The sequence below is a fragment of the Cynocephalus volans genome, chromosome 14 (genome assembly GCF_027409185.1).
Source record: "Cynocephalus volans isolate mCynVol1 chromosome 14, mCynVol1.pri, whole genome shotgun sequence".
Lineage (NCBI taxonomy): Eukaryota > Metazoa > Chordata > Mammalia > Dermoptera > Cynocephalidae > Cynocephalus > Cynocephalus volans.
In genome coordinates, this window is record NC_084473.1 from 57,842,383 (window position 1) to 57,858,893 (window position 16,511).

At 32.7% G+C, this 16,511-nt stretch overlaps 1 protein-coding gene across 8 annotated transcripts in view; it reads right to left on the reverse strand.

The window, feature by feature from the left end:
- Positions 1–16,511, reverse strand: part of USP34 (ubiquitin specific peptidase 34) — a 226,199-nt gene that overhangs the window by 62,622 nt on the left and 147,066 nt on the right. For 6 of the 8 annotated variants that reach the window (XM_063078358.1, XM_063078356.1, XM_063078362.1 and 3 more), the window contains exons 34-41: positions 11,375–11,575; positions 7,363–7,445; positions 4,389–4,429; positions 4,124–4,248; positions 2,945–3,097; positions 2,111–2,215; positions 466–521; positions 246–366 (exon numbers count right to left, since the gene is read on the reverse strand). In XM_063078358.1, coding sequence (XP_062934428.1) covers positions 246–366; positions 466–521; positions 2,111–2,215; positions 2,945–3,097; positions 4,124–4,248; positions 4,389–4,429; positions 7,363–7,445; positions 11,375–11,575 — 885 coding nt within the window. The remainder of the gene's footprint in view (positions 1–245; positions 367–465; positions 522–2,110; positions 2,216–2,944; positions 3,098–4,123; positions 4,249–4,388; positions 4,430–7,362; positions 7,446–11,374; positions 11,576–16,511) is intronic. The other 2 variants (XM_063078357.1, XM_063078359.1) reach the window with 2 other exon arrangements.

Here is a 16,511-nt window from a genome sequence, read left to right on the forward strand (position 1 = left end):
CATTAAAGCAGAGGTTTCCTTTCTATATATAGTCATAGGAATTAAAACTTCTTTTTGCATTCTAAAAACAAACCCAAGTTTTATATTTCCAGGGTTTATTCAAAGTTCACTTTTTCTGTCAGTAATTAAGTTCTAACAAATTTTATGTCTGTATGTTTAAAAAATTTAACATATACACATACAATGCAATAACAAAAAGTTTCGGTCATATTTCATACACACATTTGGATACCATAATATCTTACCTGTCCTTCCCTTGAAAATTTAAAGGGTGGTTTGTGTTTAATAACACTTGTTGCAAGCCTTAGGAGTCCTGTAAGCCCATCATCTTCTATATTACCATCTTGATGATCAAGGATTTCCCTACTACAAAAAAAAAGAACACAAGCAAAAAAGACAGTTCACATAATCACATCCTTTATATTTACTTCATAATATAAATGTCTATTTCACATCAAATTTTACCTTCGAACACAGTCAGCCAAATGTCTTGCCAAAGCATCTAAGTCGAGGAGCGTTGTCTAATACAAAAAGAAAATTCAAATATAGATTTTTATATTTAATAGTACACAGATTAAAACAAAACAAAAAAACATTTCCTTTTAGGTAACAAGAATTTGGTTCCCCCAAATTTGCTAAATAAATTATAAACTTAATACACCTTACTCTTTACTTATTATACATGATGTCAACCAATAAAATTATAGTTTTAAATGCATCACTGATAGTCCCACAAAAAAGAATCAATGGCATTTTGGTAATAAATTATGACAGTCACAGTAATCTACTAAGAGGACACTAAGGTTGGTTATGGTATTTTTTCGTTAACACCTTTATTGAGATGTAATTCACATACAACTCACCCACTAAGGTTTTTTTTGTTTTTGTTTTTGACACCACCTTTAAAGTAGGCTTTAACAATAAACTAAACTCTACAGTTAATCTCAGAAAGCTTTAATTGTCATAACTGAGCAACAATATTAAAAAACAGACTTCACAAAACAGAACTTAAAAAGAATATTCCCAAAGAAACTCAGATCTCCAAGAGAAAAATTACTTTAAGATTAGACTACTATTTTAGATAAAATAAGCAAACCCGGTCTAAAAAAAACACAAAAACCAACGTTTATCTGGTATCACTATCCTGATGAATGATAGACAAATTAAAACTTGCTCAATATTAATTTTTATAATATTTCTCAAACATAAAGTAGAACATTTTAAGAATTCAGATGCAAACTAAAAGTAGGAAGTACAAAAAACACTATAGGAATTTTTAACATAAAGTATGTATATTGTACTTTCATTTAAATACACTAAAAAATTACAGGCCGCCCCCGTGGCTCACTCGGTAGAGTGCGGTGCTGATAAATACACTAAAAAATTAAGAGAAAATGTTTCCTAAATATTTAAATGGACCTTCTTCATGTGTTTCTCATTTCTTCTGAATTAACTTAGATGCATTTAAGCTTACTAAATTTACAAAAAGGGGAAAAAACAAGTCTTCATGTGACAAAGTTTGTCTTCAAAATTTATTTGTTTTAAACATTTCTTTGTTTGGATGAAAATGTCATTTTAGTCCAGTATAAGAAAATTAGTGGATAGCAAAAAAAAAAAAAAAGACAATGTGTCTTTATCTTAAAATAACCTCTATTTGAACTGCATTTTACATATTTAGGACTCCAATTCATATGCTACTATAGAGAGCTGTAAAATCTAAATTTCACTTTCTGAATAAGTTTTTTTTTTTTTGTGGCTGACTAGTATGAGGATCCAAACCCTTGACCTTGATGTTACAAGGCTGCACTCTAACCAGCTGAGCTAACTGACCACCTCTCCAAATAAGATTTACATCCACAAATCTTACTCAGAAGAGACAAACTACTTAGAGGTACCAGATAAAGATGTTTCAACTAAGGTCAAAGCAAAAACAAGAAAGGAATTAGGACAGGACAGAAAGGCAAAAATATATAATATAAAAATTATGATAGTACAACCTAGTTATAGATTAATAAAAGTGTCTTTAATAATAAGGGCCAATATAGTCATGAACATATATGTGCATAATTCATATCCATTAACAAGTTAATATACAATTTTCTGAACATACCTGACTAGCGTCCTTTATATGTATGTTGTCAACTAATTTGCATAACAACCAAAAATACTCTTTACATCCAGGTTTTAACATTGGTTCTTCCTCATAATCATCTATCTATTAAAAAAATTTACTTTGTGAAAACATTTTAAAAATAATTTAAAATTATAATACATTTAAGAAACTATAGGCATTATGAAAAAAATTAAATCACTATTCAAACTAAACAATATTCAAAATTAACACAAAATGGAGTATACTCCTAGTTTCTGTAAAATCAGAATAACTATGTACATAAATGACTAACATGAGAATCCTTAGAAAAACATTAGTCTGAAATTAATTATACTTGGAAAAGATGAACAAAGAAAATAATATAAATCCTAATTAGTAAAAATGTATTAATGGGCTCTAGATTTATTATGTTGTAGAAGCCTCTTGCAAGCTAATATATACACTGGGGCAGGAGAGAAAATTAAAATTCAGAATATCATAAGGATTAAAAAACCCACATGACTGAGTGTACAGGGACAATTTCTATTGTTCAACTTTTTAACACAAGGTCCAGAACCTAGTAAGAACAAATGTTATTTCCAAAACAGGATACCCATGAAACAGCCCACATAAATGTAATCAAAACACACAGACTGTCTTCCTAGTTGCAACATGGACACAATCTGTCATAATGCTGTCACTTTAATAACAATATAACTACTAAATTCTTGGTAAAAATTACATACAGTAACCAAGTGCACAAAATTACTGCAAGGATATAGTATTATGATAAACTTGGAGCAAAAGAAATTACAGAAAGAGAAACCACCCCTAAACACAGTAAAATCTTACCCTGATAGGTTTGAGTGCTTGAGCATCAGGAAGAAATTTCAATAACGTTGAGGCAGCCAAGAGCAGAAAAGAACGATTGATTGAGTCTCCTCCATCTAGCCCTGACAGAGATAACTTATACAGACCATTGCAAGATTCATGACGAACTGCAGTCTAAATGAAAAAGCAAGTTCCAAAGACAGTCTGAGTTAGTATTAAAAAGCTAATGTTAGTTAATATATTAGCAGAAATAACGTTAAGTGACTTCTTTAGTATATATTTAAATATAATGTTCTGATCACATACACATGCACATAAATAATAAATGATCAAATAAAGTACCCCAAAGTATACAGTGATATATAAATACAGTATTTTAGAGATTCCTAAGTATGGCCATAAAAACCAGAAACAAAACCAAATAAGCACAACAACAACAGACAAACACAAAAAGGGACTGAGGGTAGACTATTCATAATTGTTTAAGTTATTCACAAGATAAAGATAAAATATTTTCAGAACTAGAAGCAGCTTAGAAAGCACTTAAATCAGAACATTTTATAGATTCTAACAGACTTGCCCAAATGTCACAATGGTTACCTGGGACAGAGCCAGAACAAGACCACATAATATTCAATCCAGAGCTAACAGTATTAGACAATGCTGACTAAAAAACGGTGTGACTTTGTGGCTAAGTATATTAGTAAAAGTGTGTTTCTACTAATTCACTTAGTAATATGATATAAGCAATATTAAGATATGGTTAGTGAAAATTCTATTGGACCCAGTGTCAACATGGGAAGCAAAATATACTTGGTTGATTTATTAGTAGTCTCTCTTGCCTTTATTTCTATATAAAAAGCAACATTAATTTTTTTAAAACATGATTTCCCAAAATAAATTCTCAAATCTTTCCTATCCCCTGGAAAAAAAAAATTTTTTTTTAAATCCAAAGCAAAATAATCACTCTCTAAACAAACATTTCAGAAAAGGACAAATATAAATGCTACAGAATATGTAACATTCACACTTCTTAACTGTACATAGTTCAAAACATTCTAGACCTTAAAGGATTAAACAGATAATGTAATATATTTATGGAATCACGTATATTTGTTTCCATTAGCTTTTTTATTATCAATGCTAATGATATGAAAATGCAGAAAGAGTAATAATATTAATCTTTAATCTTTATCTTACCTCAGGAATAAGGAGAGTCAATTTCTTTAGCCAATCTTGTAAATGATCACTATCAGCAAGGCTAGATTTCACTAAAGAACAGCAATGAGCCCAACTCACCAAGAGCCACATTGAATAATGTGAAACTAAAGAAAAATTAGAAAAAATTATGACTATAAAGGCTTACACTAAAAAAATGTAATGCTCATTATTACAGATAAAATACATCAATACGACAATTATTCAAATCTTTATTTATTAAAAATTAACTTTGTGGAACCCTTACCTTCATGTCTAGACCTGTGATCTGACTGAGCTTTTAAAACTCTGTAAAAGAAAAACATACCACCACCATTAGTTAAATTCAGCAATGAATTGAAAATAACATTTGACTACCATATATCCTTTAAAGTTTATAACTTCCTCCCAAAAAAGATTAAATTTTAAGAGAGTTACATATTTATTTGTTCTATGGTCTTTACCATTTATTTAAAGAACCACTGGTAAGTCGAACTCATAGAAGTAGAGAGTAGCATGGTGGTTGTCAGAGCCTGGGGCAGGGGACCTGGGCAGAGCGCATAGAAAGTTATTGGTCAAAGGGTACAAAGTTTCACCCAGGCAGGAGAAATAAATTTTGAGATCTATTGCATATCAGGGTGACTACAGTCAATGAAAATGTATATTTCAAAATAAAACAAAATAAGAATCACTGGTAAAATGTTATTACAGCAAACATCAAATAACTTCAGATTTAATAAACAAAACTTGAGTGAATACAACATTGAGTGAAATGAGTGAACCCTCAAAAAGGGCTCATGATCTAGTTGCCAAAGAGATGTACACTGCAAGGATATAGTTATAATGGTTTAGAGTCTAAACTATAGACTCCTTAAAAAAAATCATACACTGCCACAAAAATGCCCTGTCTTCTGTATGTATTTATAACGTCAATTTCTATCAGTAATGGTTTAAAGCAAAATATGAGAAAGCAGAGAAAATGGATTAGTGTATATTATTCACCACTAATTTTCCTCATAATATTTATAGTAACTTTAATGAAAAATGTATTACTTTGATTTAAAGAAAACTAAATATTCATATTAAAATTTCTCATTTTAACAAAACCAACCAATAGGGATTATTCACTTTACAAATAAAGCCTATTTAAAAAAGCGCTGATCTCTGGCATCCCCACTTTGTAACAATTAACAAAATACCTCTCAAAAAAATCTCAAAAAGCAAGACTCACCCATTTTATTGATTCAAAGAAAAAGGTAATAAGAGGTTAAAACTTAATCAAATATTTGGCCTATTTCATGTTCAGTTTTTATCATACTGGTACCATATATTTGACTTTACCAAGAGCAACCTACTCATCTACTTTTTAAATTTATAACATTAGATATTTAATAACCTAGGCAAAAAGTTCATTCTAGCTGCCTTAAATTGACACTGACTTACTAATACTGTATGAACTGAAGGTAAGGGCTATGTAAAGATTACGGTGCACAAACAGGAGCCAAGAAAATCACCAAGGATTGAGGGGCATACTAGTATTACAAAGATTGTAATGAGCTCTGTAAGAATGGTAGTTATTAAGTTCTTCTAAAGGTTTTTACATTCACTGTATAAGTCATTTGAGTACAATGGCAAAGTTCAGTACAATATAACATCTATGGAATACTTGGAAATTAATTTTACAAATAACATACTTTAAGTGACTATTTAAGGCGTACAGTCAGGTTCCCATGTATTAGTCAGCAATTACCTTACTTGAATTTCTATATTATTAAATTTTTCTACATTACTAAAATCTCCAAAGTAGTCCAAATAAATGAGATATGTTTAAGCTATACTCTCATATACATATTTCGAGCTCTGTCCACTAAGCGCCTAGAAGTAATGACATACCAGTCATTGAATGAATACACCAAGCACCCATACTTTGGAGGTTCCCCATCAACAGGAAATAAAACTTCTTAAAGAAATAGCTGATTCTAGGACTAAAGCAGGCAGGCTATGAGATGAGCCTAGAAGATATAGTGACATTTTAAAAAAAGGAGTTTCCCCACTCCAAATAATGGGGCTGTACCGAAAGGACACATGAACAAGCCTAAAGAGGCTGCTATCAGCTAACTCTGGTATAATTTGAGCAAAGTGAATAATGACAGTAATAAATGAACATATAAAATGAAAAAAAAAATCCAGAAATCCAAACTGATACTAATTAAATAAATAAAAGATAGGAAGAGAAAGCTCTTCCTCATAACAGAATGTCAACTGATAAAAATAATAGTAAGTTAGAAAATCATCACTGTGCAAACATTATATTAATGTTTAATTTAGGCATGAATCATCAGTGAAAACTAAAACCCATCAGTGAAAGTTTTATGGGGAGAAAGACATTTATACAGTTGCAAAATACTTTCCCACAGGAAAATATTTTAATTAATTTTGCATTTATGCAGTTGCAAAATATCTTCCCACAGGTTGCCTGAAAATTAGAAACTTTATAGTTGAGGTGCCTGGAGGAAAGCAGATTAACTCATCAATATTGAGATCACCAATAATGGGACAAATTGACATCCCAGGTTGTATTTTGGAAAGACACAACATTACTTATAGACTATTATTGCTAGAAATATATAATCTGGATCTAATCATGAGAAACAATCAGGAAACCTAAACTAAAAAATGTTCTATAAAAATATTGGCATGCACTACTCAAAAATGCCAATACTGTAAGAGAAAGGCTGAGAAAGTGTTTCTGACTAAAGACAATGGAAGGAATATAACAACTAAATGCAATGTATAATCCTGAACCAGGAAAAGTATTGTTATAAAAAATATTAATGGGACAATTTGAGTATGGACTATACATTGGATAATATATCAATGTTAAATTTGGTATATTTGAAAATTTTACTCTAGTTATTAAGAAAATACCCTTGGTCTTAGGAAGCACACATCAAAATACTTATGGGTAAACAATCATGATGTCTGCACCTGACTCTCACAAGATTCAAGAAAATACATAAACTCACACAGAAAACATGTGCCCATGAATACACAATTTTGGCAAAATATTGATAACATATGTAAATCTAGATGAAAGGTATGAGGGCTCACTACACTATACTAACAATTTTCCTGTTAGGTTTTAAGTTTTTTCAAAATGAAGTTTTAAAACACTATATTCTTACTACAAATACAAACATACATACATATATACATACATAAAAGATATAAAAAATGCATACCTAGGAGCCAGATTATCATACGTATAAGCAACAGACATAAGTCGCTGAATCAAACTGGTTCCTTGGACAAGAACAAGAAATACCTTCAAAACAAACATTAAAAAGAAAAAACTTTAAATACAGCAAAACAAAAACTGTATTTTTAACCCCAGATTCCAAATTACTTTCATTTTTATCTATGACAACATAAACAATGTCCTAATAACAATTATTTGAAAATACTGTAAAAATATCAAATATTAGAAAACCAGAATTTTGTAACCACACTTAAGATCAGCAAGTTTTAAAAGAAAATATTAAATATTTAGAAACAGAGGCAAAAAATATCCCTTACATTTGATCCATAGATTATCTGCATGTTACTGAACTGGGTGAAAAAAATATTATACATTATACATCAGTGGCTTTTTTGGGGGGTGGTGAAGAATTAAACTTTTTTTACTATTGAAATAAGAAAACAGAAAAATCAAGCAGTAGCAGATTCCTCAACCATCTTGAAATAAATATAAAAGCAATATAACATATACCATGGGTATAGAGCACAGATTCTAGATTCAAAATCCTGAGGTTCGGCATTTAGTTTGCTAACTTTTAAGCTGCATGATTTTGAGACTCAGTTTCTAAGTTCTAGTTCTTCATCCATATAATGAGACAAAAATAATTCACTAATTTAATAGAGAATTACTGAATCCCTTCAGCTCGGAACTCATTCTGGGCATATCCTTTATAAGAGACACTATGCTGCCTCAAAGTTGTTAGTCCAGTGGAGCTGACAGCCACAGAAAGCAATGTAACACAAGTACAGCCAGGTGCCACATAAGAAGGTTTTCATCAATGACAGACTGCATACATAAGGGTGGTACCATAAGATTATACTGGAGCTGAATAATTCCTATCACCTAATGACACTGTAGACATCATAACACAATGCATTATTCATGTAGCAGCAATAGGCTATATCATCTAGCCTAGGTGTGTAAAAGGCTATATCATCTAGGTTTGTGTGAGTACACTCCATGATGTTTGTACAATGACAAAATTACCTAACAATGCATTTTGTCATTAAGCAATACATGGCTGTGTATAAAATGGGCCGAGCAAAAGAAGCAGCAACTAAACCTATTGCTGGCAAAATCAAAGCTTTCAGAAAAGCTGACATTTAGGCTGGAATCTGAAAGCAACCTTCCAAAATGTAATTAAGGAGACTAACAGGAATAATGCATGACAGTAAATTAGCATGTGGATAGAAAAAAGATCCAAAAAGATAACACATAAAGATATCAATGGTAGTCAACTATGACTAGGGGGACGGTTGACTTGTATATTCTGAATTATTTTCAATAAGCATGTGTAGTTGCAAATAAACCAATTACTTAAAAAATGTGTGCACATATTTTATATCTATACTTTTATATATTTATATTATTAAAATCTCCAAAAAAATCACTAAGGTCAATAAACAAAATTAGTGAATAGATGGAAAGATCACAACTAATTTCAGCATTTTATAACCTAAAAAGATTAATCTGAAAAAAACATAACATTACAGCAATGCAAGGTTACTAATATACAATACTGCAGAATACATTTACATTACATTGTACTCCCCATATGTTTGATTTTATTAGATGTAAATGATCTGGAATACTGGCAGAGATCACTTTTCCCACTTTTCCCAAAATTCCAAAAGGTTAAGTATGCTTCAGTTTTCCATTTATATCTGTAGTTTCCAACCTCATGTCAACACAGTATTTCTCTATCAATAACAACTCATCACTTTGCTGTTTCTTGGGCAGGTATGAGGCGAGGTGTTGTTCTTAAAAGATTACAGAATGAAAAGAGATTTCACTAAAAACTTGTCTCAATCTCTCCCCACTTCCCAGTTCACTGATGGAGATGTTGGAAGGGCAAATATTTGATGACAAGAACAACAGAATCCACAGTCAAAAAGAGTTCTATTTTTACTGCTGGATGTTCAGTTATTACATTATTTTCTTTCAGCTCTAAATTTACCCTTTTATACACTTGCTCTAAGATACTAGGGCTAGCACATCACAAACCAAATTCTTCCTTTGCCATCTGGCTTCCTGTTATGTTGCGCCCACCTGGGACACTAGAGAAAATGCTTCCTTACTTTTTCTATCAGCAGCATTGTTCCAGAAGTATTTCACCCAGAAGAGGCAGTTGGTGTCAAGCCTTCAGCTTCTCCAGGCATTCCTGAAACTGGCTTTATCAGGTCACCTCCGAGAATACTACAGCAGCTGAGCAGAACCTCTATGGGCCTCAGACGCCTGAACCCCAGTTCAATGAGAATCCCTCCTGCAAGCTTCTAATTCCAGCTCTAGGGGTGGTGAGTAGTTCCTTGTCTGGGTTGCCTCACCATTCCCTTTTTGCTTTTTCAGCCATCCAACACATACATGTAAAATCAATTCCCTATATTAGATTCACTGTGTTCAAATACCTAGTATGGTTTCCATTTTCCTGAATGGACCCTGATACACTCAATATATAAATTGCTGAGTCCAGACCCAGAATCCCTGGTTCTCCCTGAGGTCTGAGCACTCTGCCAACTGTTTCCAGACAAGGAGTTTTACCACTGAAGACTTCCAATTGTAACACAGCAACACCACTAACCATGACCCTTGCAATGACAGCTCCCATGGGCTTCTCAGTATTCCTACTGGTTCTCCTGCGATTCAGGCAGCATACACTGGGATTAGAAATACTTGTGCATATTCATCACCTCTGATGGTGCTCCATCAGTTAAGCTTCCAGAAGCCAGATCTTTATCTTCACCATCCTCCTGACATGCTTTTCTTCTGTGTCTATCAGGGTGAACAGAGTGATGTCTCTGTTAATTCTTCAGACAATATTTCACCAAAGGCCAGGTTGAACAAAGCACTCGGGAACCTCATTTGCAACCTGAAAGTTTTTTCTTCTTCAAAGATAATGTGAGCTCATTCACTTCAGGCCCTGCATCTGGGTCCCTCTGGAGAACTCTAGATGGTGAAATGTGACCGTTTTCTTGAAAACTTTCCTAAAGCATCTTCTGGGATTCATCAAAAGCCTCAGCAGCTCCTATGATGAATAAGATCCTGAATGTTTGGAACATTTCAAAGCAAATTTTTTCTTGTCAGGGTTTTGCTGTCCTCTGGGTGATTTCTTATAACAACATTAGTATTCATTGAAGGATTTATTCACTGAAAGATTCATTTTATAACATTGGAAATTGACATTTCTCAAGTGGAGTGTGGCTAAGAGCTGTAGTACAAGAAGATTTTTTCAGTTGTTGAGTGGAGAGGTACAAAAAAAAAAAAACCCTTCCTATGATTAGATACAAACATTCACCATGACGTGGAATATTTCTCAGTTATCTAGCCCTCTAGGACACTAAAACTATTACTCAGTACCCTTGATCCTGAAACATGTTCTCCTGCACTGTATTAACAAGTTGACCAAAATGGAAAGAAGACACCGGAGTAATCACAATTTACATCTCTTCCCCTTGTTTCTTGTTCTTGTAATGATATAGTTGAGAGGGTCCCCACACTTTTGGTTTCTCTCACATAATTTTTCCTTATTGGGAACATTTTATAGCCAAACCTATTTTTTCCTGGCATATTGTAGGTGCTTGGTAATTGCATTTTTAAATATTAAACTTCAATTATTATTTTGCAAAAAATAATAAATTACTGAGTCCAAATAATGAGCCTAATCCTACAGCTAGATAAGATTAAAATGGCACTTAAAGAAAAGAAAAAAGAAAAAAAAATGGCACTTAAGTCATTCCTACATTTTGGATGATAAGTTGAAAAGCATTATTGCTTCATAATCACTACCGCTTTAAAACAATGCCATTACTTCAGCTGTTAGGTAATATCACAGTAATCTAGGATAACATTTCTTATGCATTACTGTATTTCTTCACTTTGTAAAAACAAAAACACACAAGCTCTCTTAAAACATAAATGAAACTCATCACTACAACTTAATCTTAACTTCTTTACTTTACCTCTGTTAATCGTGGTATATGAAGACCCTTGGCATGATCACCAGCAGCTTTCCTCGATTTGCCAGGCCAGGTTCTTTTCCTATGGCTTTCTGCTATACCAGACCAGGCAAAGACATCATGATAAGCTAAATCCAAATCGGATGGATCTACTGCAAACTGGCATATTAACTTCAGCAAGCAAGCAAGACAGTCTAGCTGCCACTGTGGATGAAAAAAAAATGTCATTTCCCTATTTTCGTTCATTTAATATGACAACTATATAATTTTGAAATTAAAAGACCAAAGGAAAGATAGCTAGTACTTAATCCATATGCTAAAGGAATTTTGCTGCTCAAACATATGGTTAGTAACAATCCAATCTTAAAAAATATCTAGGCATTAAGAGGGTGTATTTAATGAAATGGAAATGACACTTTCATTTCTTTCATGAAAGCCTCATAAAAATGTAGGTAATAGTATATAAAAAGAAAAACAAATTTCAACCTCATTAGTGTTTATAAAAAAACAAAGAAATGTAGGTAGTAGACAGCTATAGGATTTTGGAAAAAATATACTGCTCAGATGTATTATAATTTTTAAAAAATTATTAAAATGCTAACAAGGATATACTGTAATTTACTCACCAATAAAACGAATTGAGAGACAAAGTATTGCACTTTGTTTTTCTACACAAGTGGCATATACTCTTAGTATTTTGGGGCCAAAGCAATTCTCAATAATTCTAGAAAATAATTCAAGTAAAAATCCTCTACTTTCCATACCCACATTTAAAATAAAAGAAATACTTCTTTAGTAAAATATAAAGAGTTTGGTATGAAAAATAAAATTTACACCTGATTTCAATCACAATTTCAAAAACTTAAAACACTTTCTTTAAAATAAATTAATTAGAATATCACTTATGTACAAGTTTCAGAGCTTTCTCTTCAATAGTCCTTGATCTCCTGTTCTCCTGATTCCAAGGCCAAGTGGGACACCTACACCATTATACCAGGAAACAGTATTCTTCCTTCAATAATAGCAATACTATTATTGAGTTTCAAGAAGGGTACCAAAGTAATTTAGCGAGGAAAGAAAAGACTTTTCACCAAATGGTGCTACAAAAATTGGATAGGTATATAAAGGGAAAAATAAAAGCTTCAACCTTACTCTGCATGTACAAAAGTTGACCCAAAATGCATTATAGCCCTAAACGTAAAAGAAAATTATAAAACTTACAGAAGAAAACACAGCAGAAAAATCTTTGTGACCTTAGAACAAAGATTTCTTGGATTGGATACAAATTTCATTAAAATAAAAAACTTCTTCCCTTAAATGATACTGTGAGTATAATAGAAAAGTTAGACTGCCCAAATATTCCCCATAGATCCATGAAAAGACTTGTCCAAAATGGTTACGGAAAAAAAACCTTAAACTCTGTACTAAGACCAAAAACAAAAACAAAAAGCAAAAGATATAGACAGATACCTCACAAAAGAAGATAAACACATGGCCAATAAGTATATGAAAAGATGCTAAACATCATTAGTCATCAGGGAAGGATAAAGCAAACCCACCATGAGATAGCACTACATACCCACTAGAATAGCTCAAATTTTAACAACTTGACCATATCAATTACCAGCACGGGTATAGAATAAATGAAATTCTCATACGTTGCATGGAAGAACTGCTTTGGAAAACAGTTTGGCAGCTTCTTATAAAATTAATCTTACACTTACCATATTACTTAGTGATTTCATTACTGTATTAACCCAAGAGAAACAAAAATATTTGTACACAAAAAAGACTTGTACGTGAATGTTTACAGTAGCTTTATTCATAACAGCCCCAAATTTGAAACAATTCAAATGTCCATCAATATGTGAATGGATAAACTGTGATATATCTATACTCAGCAATAGAAACTAAAAAACTACAAATACACTTTTACCAATCTCAAAATACATGTCGAGTAAAGGAAGCCAGATACAAAAGAGCACATACTATACTGTTCCAACATTATGAAATTCTATAAAATGAAAAATCTAATCTTATAGTAACAGAAAGCAGATCAGTAGTTGCATATGGCTGGTTGTTTGGGGGAGGGGGTGAAACTGATTCTGAAACAGCAAGATGGAATCTGAGCTACAAAAAATGTTCTATATCTTGATTAGGTTGGAGGATTACATAAATATATACATTTTTCAAAACTTGAACTCTACCTTTAAAATGAGTGCATTATATATTGCATGAAAAGTAGACCTCAACCTCATATCACATACAAATATCAACTTAAAATGGATCAAAGACCTAAATATAAGAGCTAAAATTAGAAAACTCTTAGTCATCGGTCGTTGTGACCCCAGATTAGGTAATGGTTTCCTAGATAAGACACCAAAAGCACAAGCACAAAGGAAAACACAGACACACTGGACTTCATCAAAATTAAAACTTTCCTACATCACAGGGCACTCTCAAGAAAGTGAAATGACAACCCATATAATTAAAGAAAATATTTGTAAATCACATGTCTGGCCAGGAATTAATATCCAAAATATGTAAGAAACTTTTACAACTCAACAATAAAGAGACAACCCAATAAAAATGAGAAATGGATTTGGATTGATATTTCTCCAAAGAAGATATACAATAGCCAATAAGCACATTGAAAGATGTTTAAGTTCATTAGTCATTAGGGAAATGCAAATCAAACCCACAATGAGATATCACTTCATACCCACTGTTTGGTTAAAATCAAAAAGACAAACAATAACAAGTCTTAGCAAGGATGTGGAGAAACTGGAACCCTCAAACACTGTGCTGGTGGGAATGTAAAAAGGTGCAGTAGCTTCGCAAAACTGTTCAGCAGTTCTTTAAAAAGTTAAACACAGAGTTACCATAGGAGCCAGCAACTGTACTCCTAGGTATATGCCCAAGACATACAGTTTATAGCATCATTATTGATAATAGCCCCAAAGTAGAAACAACGCAAATGATAATTGATGGAGTCTGGATGTGTTGTCCCCTCCAAAACTCATGTGGAAATTTGATCCCGAATGTGGCAGTGTTGGAAACTGATTGAGTTATGGGGGCAGATCCCTCATGAATGGATTAATGCTCTCCCTGGGGGAGTGGGGAGTAATGAGTGAGTTCTAGCTTTATTAGTTCCCGTGAGAGCAGGTTGTCTAAAGAGACCATGGCACCTCCTCTCTCTCTCTTGCTTCCTCTCACCAAGTGATCTGCTCATACCCGCCGGCTACCTGCCGCTTTCCGCTATGAGTAGAAGCAGCCTGAGGCCCGGGCCAGATGCAGCTGTCCCAGAATCTTAAGCCAAATAAACCTCTATTCTTTATAAATTACCCAGTCTCAGGTATTTCTGTTATAGCAACACAAATGGACTAATACAATAATCAACTGATCATTCTGCTCCTCCCTTGATTCAGCTGTGACTGAATATTTCACAAACGATGATATATATATATATATATATATATATATATATATATATATATATAATGGAAAGATGCTCAAGATCATTAGCATTAGAAAAATGCAAAGTAAGGGCTGGCTCATGGCTTACTCGGGACAGTGTGGTGCTGATAACACCAAGGCCACAGGTTCGGATCCCATATAGAGATGGCCAGTTCGCTCACTTTGGAGAGCATGGTGCTGACAACACCAAGTCAAGGGTTAAGATCCCCTTACCAGTCATCTTTTTAAAAAAATAAAGAAAGAAAAGAAAAATGCAAATTAAGAAAAAATCACAATGAGATACAACTTATCACAACCTACTAGGCTATTAGAAAAAATAAACAAGAAGAAGAGTGGGTGAGGAAGGCATATCACTCCCAGATATATGCCCCAAAGAATATCTACACAAAAACTTGTACACACATATTCACCATAGCCCAAAAGTGGAAACAACCCAAATGCCTTTTAATTGGTGAAGGAATAAAATGTGGTACACTTATACAAACAAATGAATTACAGACACATACTACTTTCAAGAATGAACTCTGAAAACACACTAAGTGAAAGAAGCCAATCACAAAGGACCACATATTGTATGGTTCCACGTATATGAAATGTCCAGAATAGGCAAATCTGTAGAGATAAAAAGTAAATCAGACTGGTGGCTGCCTAGGGCTGAAGTGTTTGGGGGAAAATGAGGAATAACTGCTAATGGGTATGGGGTTTTCTTTTTGAGGTAGTAAAAACGTTCTGGAATCAGATCATGGTAATGGTTGCACAACTTTGTGAATATACTAAAAACAACTGAATTGTACATTTTAAAAAAGTAAATTGCTGGGGTGCAGTATATGGATCTGAACCCTTGATCTTGATGTTATAACACCACACTCTAACCAGCCAGCCTCTAAAAGGAAAAATTTTATTTTACATGATTTCTCAAAAGAATAGAATGTATACTGCAACTAAGTTAATTTTAAAATGAAAAATATAAAGTTGGTTAAGAAATAAGAATGATTCTGAACTCATAAGTATTAAGAAAGATACATCATAAATAGGGGTATCAGTTGGACCTGAAAGCAATCTATGTCTCAGGCATGCTTTGCATCTCAAGCACCTCGGACACATACAGCAGTAAAATTTTCTTATCAGTAATACTTCCAAAATATCCATAATTCCAAAGGAAACAGAGAGAAAACCTTTAGCATATAGTACCATGTAAACTTTATTCACAACTAAATTTAGGGCAGTTCATTAAAAAAATTCCTATAGACACATAACTCATTAAACAGTTTAAAATCACCTGTTTTACAAAAAAAACTAAAAGGCACTTCCATCATTCTGAGATATTAATGGGCAACAGACATGACTAACAGTAAATGCAACAAACAGAAATCTGAAATATGAGACAGCAAACTACACTAATTAATTGTAGTAGAGATGGATATCCTAAAACGGAAAGTATCTTAAGTAAAATATGTAAAGTAAGAATAGAAAAAATAAGTACTGAAACCAATAGTAAGATTAACAGATGCTTGTTACATAACATGTTTTTTAAACGTACTCTTATTTTGGACACAGCAGTATCTGATATCAAATCATTAAACGCCTGACTCCTAGTTCCAAGGTAATGCTGAAAAACAAGTACTAAGAAATTAATACTTGGATGGAATATTTGATAATGCTA